Here is a 10,734-nt window from a genome sequence, read left to right on the forward strand (position 1 = left end):
ACTGGAATGTCTTCTCTCCTGTGTGGTTCATCATGTGATATTTGAGATAACTCTTTCGTGAGAAAGCAGAATCACACATGCCACACTGGAATGGCTTCTCTCCTGTGTGGGTAATCATATGACTTTTGAGAGTACTCTTTTGGGAGAAAGCAGAATCACACATGCCACACTGAAATGTCTTCTCTCCTGTGTGGGTCATCATATGATGTTTGAGATTACGCTTTTGTGAGAAAGCGAAAGCACACGTGCCACACTGGAATGGCTTCTCTCCTGTGTGGGTCATCATGTGACGATTGAGACTATCCTTTTTTAAGAAAGCATAATTACACGTCACACTAGAACGGGTTCTCTCCTGTGTGGGTCATCATGTGACGTTTGAGATCACCCTTTCGTGAGAAAGCAGAATCACACATGCCACACTGGAACGGCTTCTCTCCTGTGTGAGTCATCATGTGACTTTCGAAATTATCCTTTCGTGAGAAAGCAGAATCACACATGTCACACTGGAATGGCTTCTCTCCTGTGTGGGTCATCATGTGAAGTTTGAGATTACCCTTATGTGAGAAAGAGGAATCACATACGTCACACTGGAATGGCCTCTCTCCTGTGTGGGTCAGCATGTGATGTTTGAGATGACTCTTTTGTGAGAAAGCGGAATCACACATGTCACACCGGAATGGCTTCTCTCCTGTGTGGGTCATCTTGTGACGTTTGAGATCATGCTTTTGTGAGAAAGCGGAATCACACGTGTCACACTGGAATGGCTTCTCTCCTCTGTGGATCATCATGTGACATTTGAGACCACCCTTTCGTGAGAAAGCGGAATCACACGTGTCACACTGGAATGGCTTCTCTCCTGTGTGGGTCCTCATGTGACATTTGAGATGACTCTTTCGTGAGAAAGCAGACTCACACATGTCACACTGAAATGGCTTCTCTCCTGTGTGAGTCATCATGTGACGTTTGAGATCAACCTTTAGTGAGAAAGCAGAATCACACATGGCACACTGGAATGGCTTCTCTCCTGTGTGGGTCATCATGTGACGTTTGAGATCACCCTTATGTGAGAAAGCAGAATCACACATGTCACACCGGAATGGCTTCTCTCCTGTGTGGGTCATCATATGATGTTTGAGATTACGCTGTTGTAAGAAAGCAGAATCACACAAGTCACACTGGAAAGGCTTCTCTACTATATGGGTCATCATGTGATATATGTGACAATCACTTGATTAAGATTTGTGAGATAGCCGAGCTATAGATGCCACATCGGTTTTTCTTTGTTGATACCTTTCTGAAAATAATAGATTAACTTTTAGAGAAAAGTAATAGTAGAATTGTTAGTGCTTTGCACAAAAACAATTTCATACATGCCATCCTCTATTATAAGAATAATTTGCCTAAAAACACATACTAAAATCGACTATCAAAATGGCCAACTAGTCATTATAGTGGTGTTTGCTTTCTTAGCCTAGTTGTGGGTTGAAATTCCATACTTCTCTCCTACTCAAAGGAGTAATTATTGATTACCTACGATGCACCTCGTAGAGGGAATATCACCTGCATGGAGGGGGGCGGGGTTAGGGTGGATTCAACCCTGCCCCTCAATCAACCAGTACTAAAACAAACTTTTAAAATTATCTTATCGACTAACGGTTTATGTCTATAGTAATTGCATATCTGGCATGAGAGAATGCAAACACTGAACACGTTTGATACGTCACCTTATCTATATCTACCAATTTAGCAGCGGCGTTCCGAACTAATGAATAACTAGGCTAATTAAAGCTGCCTTTAACGTAGAGGCATACTACTTGCTTTGCTGTCAAAGTCTTGCATACGTCACATAGGAAGTGTTTTGCAGATAACTTTTTGGGCTAACGGCAAACAAAAAGGAAGACAAAGCGTCCCTCCAAGTTTTTTCCTATGTTAACAAAAGAATAAATACAATAAGATGTAACTTGTATAAGTGAAATAAATTAAATCACGTTCATACACACTATGACCTTTGTTCACCATGTACTCTTTCACGTTATGTTGAGTGTCCTTGTGTTCCTAGTGCTCAGGTAATTGGATTTAAGTCTATGCACCTATTTACGCTAATTTCTTTTATCGTCCACACTTCTAAAAATAATCTCCTTTTCTTCGAGCTGTCTCTGTGTAACGCAGTCGCTCCTTCCCAGTCAACGTTGTGCTGTAGTTCGTTCATGTGTTTATAAAGTGCTGAGGCTGCATCTTTCCGTTTAACTGCCCGTTTATGTTCTTCAATTCTAGTGACGAGTTTCTTCTGTCTTTCTCCTATGCAATCTGCATCACAATCCAAACATCCAATGCGGTACACTACGCCCGCCTGCTGAGTGGGTGCTTCCATGTCCCACCCCTACATCAAACCATTTCAATTTGAAAGGATTACAAAGGACAAGCATGCCGACAGGAGACCTTTTGGTCCATAACTCGATAAATAAATAAATGATAATAACAAATAAGATAAATAAATAGGTAAAGTTAGATGATAACCTATCAGGTAAATAGTAAATAATAAATGGACAGATAAATAAAAATAAGCAAATTGAGAAATGATAACCAATAGTGTGAAAAAATGTCACTTTTAATGTCAATTCTTTTCAGAATCTTAAACCTGTATCAAGTCACCTGAGTCTACGCTTTTTAGGGAAAATAGATTCATATGTTTTAATTGATTTTAATTAAACAATCCTCTGAAGAAGCTATTGTAAGCAAAACCGGTCAGGAATAAACTCGATATTCAGGTAAAGACCCGTGTCTCCACCTTTCCCATAATTGATTTTTGTTTAATTCTTTTTTGGTATTTGAAATCAGTTTTGTGGCTCGCCGCTGTACTTTTTCCAATCTGTTAATGTCTTTAATGAAAGTCAGAGACCATAAGAAAACGGCATATTCCAATTGTGGTTGAAGTCATAAGATCATGCAATCAGTTCTGGAATCTTGTTTGCTTTCTCAGAGGCTATATTGTTTAGGTGATTTGAGATAGTTACTGATAATTAACCTGAGATCCTTTTCACTATCCACTTTTGTTAATGAATTCATAAAAAACTTCTAATCATACTGTTATTTTACCTATGTGTATAACCTTGCATTTGTGTAAAATTCCATTAGACACTTTTCAGACCATTAGTTTAAGTGATCATTTGCCATTCCACACAGTTTTGTAACATCAGCAAATTTGGACATGATAGATTTCAGTACGTGGTCTATATCATTGATATATACTATGAATAGAAGTGGCTAAAGAACGGAACCCTGAGGAACTCCACTTTGTAAGAACATCTTTGTCGCTGCGAGTTCGGTGGGTTATATCAGAAACGTAAAGGTCATGACGCCTAGAAAAGAGAAACCAAGTATCAAGAAAGTGGTATTCCAGTTGCTTGAACAACTGTGATATCCTCTCATTGATCCTTGTGGCTTGAACACATGTTGTACTACTCTTGTATAAAAAAAAAAAAAAATGACTGCTATTAACAGCTTTCCTCCTATCCCATATATCTGTAAAACCTCCCACAGTGCCTTTCCATCTACTTTGTCAAAACCCTTTTCCAAATACTACATACATACATATACCGAGGCTTTTCCCCCCTTACAAGGGAGGTAGCCAAAAAGGGAAAGGCATAAAATCATTCCCACACATTCCATCCCTGAATACACTCCACACCCCTCCACCCTCCCTCTTATCTGAGCCCCTCCAAATACTAAAAGGCCCAAAATCATCTTAACCCTTTGCTAAAGCTTCCTCACATGTCTGTCATACCACAAAAATCAGACTTTGCACAACATGTAAACACTCTCAATGAGCAGACGCTAAGTCATCGACTTGAACCCAAGTTGCCGTTAGGTTCCCTAAGATTTTGATTCCTGATAACCAAAGATGCACCCCGAGTGATTTGAACTTACACTTGATCGTACATTGGTTTGCTGTTTAACTTTACTCAATCATTATTTACGTTACCATTATTCCTATTTATTTGTTCATTTATAGCTGTGCTTTCTCGCACCCTACCTAGTTATGGACCAAAAGGTCTCCTATCGGCATACTCCTCTTTTTTAATCCTTTGTAAATAGAAATGGTTACCCTCATAAACATGTATGTACATCATACACACATCCTACCGTGATATTTTCTCCAGTATCATTACATCCTATCGTAATATTTTGTCCTCCACTACTGTTTATCATTATTTACTATTTGTTTATCATTTAACTATACCTATGTATTATTTATTCTATTTGTTATTATATATAATTTTTATTTTCTTTCATCATTTTTATCATCTATATATTTTTTCGCATCCGACCTAGTTATGGACCAAAAGGTCTTCTGTCGGCATGGCCCGCCTTTGTAACCCTTTGGAACCGTTGACAGTGTCCCAGCCCTGTCTCCCATGGCAAAATACTGCTTAACACACCGCCTAACCTTGAGGAGGTGCACATGCATGTATTCGTGCTACTCGCCTACAACCACCACTTGACTACAGTTAGTATTGGTCACTGATTACTTAGTTGGTCATATCAATGCACAACCATATGAAGTTCATGTATTGGGAACTCCCCAAAATTGGAAAACTGCTCATTATAATGGTGTTGGCTACTACCCTTTTCTATTCTTTCACTACAATGTAAACAGACACATAGTTGCCAGACCAACTCCGACATGAGCCACTGTCCAATCCATGTACCAGCTATAACTGCTAGCAATATTACAAACCAATTTCGAAGGTATATTGCCCTAAGGCTCACTCGAGGAAAGATATGACATAAAAACAGTCAAAAATAATTCTATACAGAACTGTCAGCGACACTAAGAGCTCATGGAGGAGTCATATAACCCAAACTATCTAACACAAAAGTTCTCACGACTCATGCAGATCATCAGGTGAAAATTATTGCACTCCATCAAATGCCTGTATATAAATTAATTATAAATGATCTTGCACTTTTCACGAAGAAAACAAATTCAACAGAACAAGAGAAGAGATCACAACTCGGCAAGGAAATATTGACAGCCTTTTTATAGAAATTAAACCAACAAAGAAATTCCATCATTAGAGCTAACCAAAAGAAATGTATTAATCAGAATGGCGGCCATATTATCCACGCCATTTCTAGGTATTAGGCCTACTATTTCATTCCTTCAGACCTTCATCCGTTGATACAGAAACTGACAAGCTGGAAAGGATATACAACAAAATGCCACATGCCAATGTCCACAGTCCTACATTTTCTTGCTTATTATCATAAAACAATTTCTATAGATATAGAATAAATAATTCATATTATGCATCAAGGATAAAATCACCATTATATTTTGCACTTATATTTCATTTATAGAAATTGCACAAAAAGTATATTTTTGCACTTCTATTTCATGCATACATTAACACTATACAAAAATTAAATGGATATATAGTATGATAACAAGAATAAATCATAATTTTTGAAACCATTAGAATTGTCTGATTAGAACTGAAGCCTCAAATCAGAGTATGACCAATGTAATATAAAGACATCACACACAGTTTGAAAAGCGAAACAACTGTTATTCTATCTTATTATTATTATTATTTCTGATTGGAAAATAATCACTCCTCTGTATGGACACCCTAATAAATTCCCTAGAAAGGGAAGACAACAATGTGGCCAATAACTGCACAGGATACAACCTGCCAACCTACATAAAAACATCGGAGATGGGCATAAAAGAATTTTCAAAAAAGTCTCCTAAGATCAAATGAGGAATTCTTTACAGGTACCAGTTTCAACATCCAATCAACTTGGAGCATCAACAATCTTAATGTCATCTGCCTAATTTAACTTAACATTATATGTACAGTTTTCTATTTCTGTATTGGGAAATAAAATAGAAGTGCAAAATATGCAATTATTTGTGCTTTTATACAGGGATTACCTTTGTCTGTGGCATTTTGTATATAATACCTGACTTTAGAAAATATCACCTTACTGGTTTACAAAAGCTTCACATAATGAACTTGAGGTAAATTAGGTGAAAAAAACAAAGTCACACTACACATAAGGATGTAAATCCTAATATCCACAAAGCACCCAACAGGCTACTAGATTTGATTTTCTTTAACAGTTTTCCTGTTGATTTCATTAAATTTGGTGTTCTGTTTCAATCAGAAAACACTTGTTTGTACCAACCCCAACCCCCATACCAGTCATGTCTGGGGACTGCGTTGGGAAATAAGTATTTAGAATTAAAGAGGAGTGCAAAGACAGTGGTTGATGAGAGAAAGGATAACATTGTTCAAATAAAGGATAAAATAAGCACAGTTTTCTCCAATTCTGACCATACCTAAGATTAGAGAACACAATCACAGTAGGGTTCGCTATTCTTTAAAGGATTATTGGGTTCATTATTCTTTACATTACTATAATCAGGTTTGCTGTTTTTGAGATAGATATGTTGGGTCTGCTGATCCTGACATCTAAATAAGGAAAAGAGGAGGGTTGGGTTATGTTAGGTTATGATAGGATAGCCATTCTTTAGATGAGAATCATTGGGGTCACTGTTCTTGACATGATCCATATATATATATATATATATATATATATATATATATATATATATATATATATATATATATATATGTATATTACAATAATGTACACTAATAACTGCATGATTTTATATATTTACACGCGTCTCCAATCCTTCACTATATCACTGGCTAGTCCTTATCATTCTGTTTTGAACACCATTGGCATATATAAATACAGCAAATTCAATGTCATGCCTGCATTGACTTTTAAATCTCTAGGATGAGCATCTTTACATTTACCAAGAATTAGCTCAGTTTACATTACATTACATCTCAAAGTTGCAATTCTTATATCACCAACTAATTTTTATAATTCTGAGTATTTTCAACCCCAGGTACAAATACCACAAATCAATAGTAACATCACTAGTAATATGAAAAAACAGCAAACTAGTTTATACATACCTAATCTTACACTAACTCTTCATTCAATACATGGGAGTGTTCTAAAGGGTCAGTATTTACTCTCAACTATTTCCTATATCTAAAGGGTTATTGTGATTTGAAATGCTATTTTCATTTTTTTGAGTACCCCAACCCTATGATTTAAATTTTTCTTGTTTTGTTGTGACTAATATTTTCGTTAGGTAAAAGTAAGCTACGTAAAATCATTTCTAAAAGTGCCCTTGTACATTTGCAAGAATATCTCAATTATTTTGGAGATTTGTTAGACGCCGAAGCGTCACGAAGATAGTAAACAAAGAAGGAAACCACACAGGTAACGAAAAAGTTGATTGGTGCCTGAGAGTTGCAGGCCATTGTGGTTGTAGCTGTCTAGTGATGGATATTTTAAAAAGAATGCTGTAGGTCAGTAATGAGATCTAGTTAGGTTTTATTCCGTTGAAAGAAACCCAGCGTTTCAAATTTTGTTGAGGAGCCTGTCCGTAGCCGGGAGGTTGAACTTTGTCTTTGTTTTGCCTTTAGGTTGGGATACTCGAAATAAAAAGAGCATTTCAAATCACAATAGACCCTTAAGATCTAGGAAGTAGTGGACAGTAAATACTGATGTTTTAGAACACCTCCAAGTATTAAATGAAGAGTTAGTGTAGGATAAGGTATGTAGAAATTGATTTGCCTTTTTTCAAATCACTACTGATGTTACTATTGATTTGTGGTATAATTTATACCTGTGGTTGAAAATACTCAGAATTATAAAAACTAGTTGGTGATACAAAAATTGCAACTTTGAGATGTAACGTAATGTAAACTGAGCTAATTCTTGGTAAATGTAAAGATGCTCATCCTCGAGTTTTAAAAGTCACTGCAGACATGACATTGAATTTGCTGTATTTATTTATGGGGTTCAAAACGCTTAGAATGTTAAGGACTAGCCAGTGATACAGTGAAGGATTGCAGACATGTGTGTAAATATCTCAAATTATCCAGTCATTAGTATGCACATTATTTTAAACATATATAGATATATATATGTATATATATATGTATACACACACACACACACACACACACACACACATATATATATATATATATATATATATATATATATATATATATATATATATATATATATATATATATATATATATGTATGGATCATGTCAAGAACAGTGACCCCAATGATCCTTAACTACAGAATGACTATCCCATCATAACCTAACCTAACTCAACCCTCCTTTTTTCCTAATTCAGATAATGTCAAGATTAGGAAACCTAACATATCTATATAAAAAACAGCAAACCTGATTATAGTAATGTAAAGAATAATGAACCCAATAATCTTTTAAAGAATAGTGAACCCTGCTGTGATTGTGTTCTATGATCTTAGGTATAGTCAGAATTGGAGAAAACTGCGCTTGTTTCATCATTTATTTGAACAATGTTGTCCTTGTTTCTCTCATTAATCACTGTCTTTGCACTCCTCTTTAATTCTAAATACTTATTTCCCAATGCAGTCCCCAGACATGACTGGTATGGGGTTAGGGTTGGTACAAGCAAGTGTTTTCTAATTGAAACAGAACACCCAATTTAATGAAATCAACAGGAAAACTGTTATAAGAAAAAAAAATCAAATCTAGTAGCCTGTTGGGTGTCTTGTGGATATTAGGATTTACATCATTACCCCGTCTGGGGTATTGGCTGCTTGTTATTGTGGCAAAGTAGCATGCAGTCGATACTTTAGGGTCTATATGGGGTGCCCCTACGGACCAGAGCCACACATCATTTTGTCTATGATAGAGGAAAACTCTGTTCATAGAGAAATGATGACACTTTTATACTACGACTGTCCCCCAACCCCTTGTTGCTGTCCTGTACCATTTCTCTGAGTATTCTTTTTCTGTGGTGGGGGAAAAGAATACTGCCACCAAGTATTCCCACTTGGATCGTAAGAGGCGAGAAGAAAGGGACGGGGATTGGGACTAGGCATCCTTCTCCTTGTAGCCCCACAGGGCACATTCCTAAAAGTAAAGGCAAAGGCATAAGAGGGTCTGGAAGTTCTCGGACCAGCACCCTAAGATTTGGGTCTTTAATGTGTGTGGATGTGGTACAGATGAGAGTAAAAGGGAAGAGATAGTATGTTTGTGAGAAGAAAGATGAATGTTGGCTTTGAGTGAAACTAAGCTGAAAGGGAAGGGCAATTGAAAGTTTGGGAGGTTATCAGGAGTGAAGAGAGGGCGAGGGAGGGAAGGGGTGGCTATACTAGTAAGTGAAGAGATAGGTAAACGGGTAGTGGAGTGGAAGGAGGTTTCCTCAAGGATAATGTGGATGAAGGTGAAACTGGGAAAGGAGATGTGGGTTTTTGTAAGTGCATATGGGCCTGGCAGTGAGAAGAGTGTAGAACAAAGGGAGGCTTTTTGGATAGATTTAAATGAGTGCATAGAGGGTTTAGGGAGAAGTGTAAATGTAATAGTACTGGGAGACCTTAATGCTACGGTAGGAAAGGATCCAATTGATGGAATGGTTGGGAAATGTGGAGTTCCAGGTAAAAATCGTAGTGGAGAGTTGATGGTGGAAATGTGTCTAGAAAAAGAGTTGATGATAGCAAATACAGTGTTTCAGAAGAAAGTCAAGCATAAGTACACATGGGAGAGGATGGTGGATGGAAGGGTGGTAGATAGAGCTTTAATGGACTATGTAGTGGTAAATAGGATTATGATAAGAAGAGTTAAGGATGTACATGTGCTAAGGGGTGAGGGTGGAGGAATATCAGATCATTTTCTGGTGGAAGGTAAGTTGAGAGTGGAGGACAGATGGAGAAAGAGGAAAGGGACAAAAGGTAGGGAGGTGCTTAGAGTAAACTCTTTAAATGAAAAGGAGAAGGAGTACAAGAAGAAGCTGAAGGAGTGGGAGGGAGTGAAGGATAGAGTAGAGGTAGGTGTGGAGGAGGAATGGGGATGGTTCAAGGAGGGAGTCACAAAGTGTGCAAAGATGGTGTGTGGAACAAGAAGGACAGGAGGAAATAGAAGGAAGGGTAGTGAATGGTGGAATGAGGAAATGAAGAAGGTTGTAGAAGAGAAGAAGCGAGCTTACACAGATTGGTTACAAAATAGGACAAGGAAGTCATATGAGACATACAAAGAAATAAAAGAGACATAAAGAAAAAGGTAAAGGAGGCAAAGAGGAGAGCAGATGTAAAATGGGGTAAGAGTATGACAGAAAATTTTGAAAGCAATAAAAAGATGATTTGGAAAACAATTAAGAGAGGAAGAGGAGGCGAATCAAGTAGAGAAGAAAAGGTAAAAGGTGCAGATGGAGAGATGATAATGGAAGAGAAGGCAGTAAGGGGAAGATGGGCAGAATATTTTAGGGAGGTTTTAAATGTGAAGGAGGATAGGGAAGGAAAGATAGCTGCAGTGGGAAATGCGAAGAAAATGAGAGTGATGAGTGAGGAGAATGGAGGAGAAATAAGGAAGGATGAGGTGAAGGCAGTTGTTAAGATGATGAAAGCAGGTAAGGCACCTGGTATGGATGGATGCCATGCAGAATGTCTGAAAAAGGGAGGTCAAGTGATGGTGGACTGGTTGGTGAGGTTATTTAATGTTTGCTGGAAAGAGGGTAGAGTACCGGAGGACTGGAGGAGTGCCTGTATAGTTCCTCTTTACAAGGGAAAAGGGGACAAGTGTGAATGTAGTAGTTTCAGAGGGATTAGCTTGTTAAGTGTAGTTGGGAAGGCTTATGG

At 37.5% G+C, this 10,734-nt stretch overlaps 1 protein-coding gene across 1 annotated transcript; it reads right to left on the reverse strand.

Annotated features, from left to right (window-relative positions):
• Nucleotides 1-335: 335 nt before the first annotated feature.
• Nucleotides 336-7,628, reverse strand: LOC143030890 (uncharacterized). The gene is made up of 2 exons (XM_076194131.1): nucleotides 6,999-7,628; nucleotides 336-1,294 (listed from the first exon to the last, which is right to left on the reverse strand). The coding sequence occupies exon 2, from the start codon at nucleotides 1,206-1,208 to the stop codon at nucleotides 336-338; it is 873 nt and encodes a 290-aa protein (XP_076050246.1). The 5' UTR covers nucleotides 1,209-1,294; nucleotides 6,999-7,628.
• Between the last annotated feature and the right edge of the window lie 3,106 nt (nucleotides 7,629-10,734).

The sequence above is a fragment of the Oratosquilla oratoria genome, chromosome 12 (genome assembly GCF_046742065.1).
Source record: "Oratosquilla oratoria isolate Oo_2021 chromosome 12, ASM4674206v1, whole genome shotgun sequence".
Classification (NCBI taxonomy): domain Eukaryota; kingdom Metazoa; phylum Arthropoda; class Malacostraca; order Stomatopoda; family Squillidae; genus Oratosquilla; species Oratosquilla oratoria.

Bases quoted from the DNA above. Each gene is read 5' to 3' on its own strand.
- LOC143030890 (XM_076194131.1), bottom strand. From the start codon at position 1,208: ATGATGACCCATATAGTAGAGAAGCCTTTCCAGTGTGACTTGTGTGAT.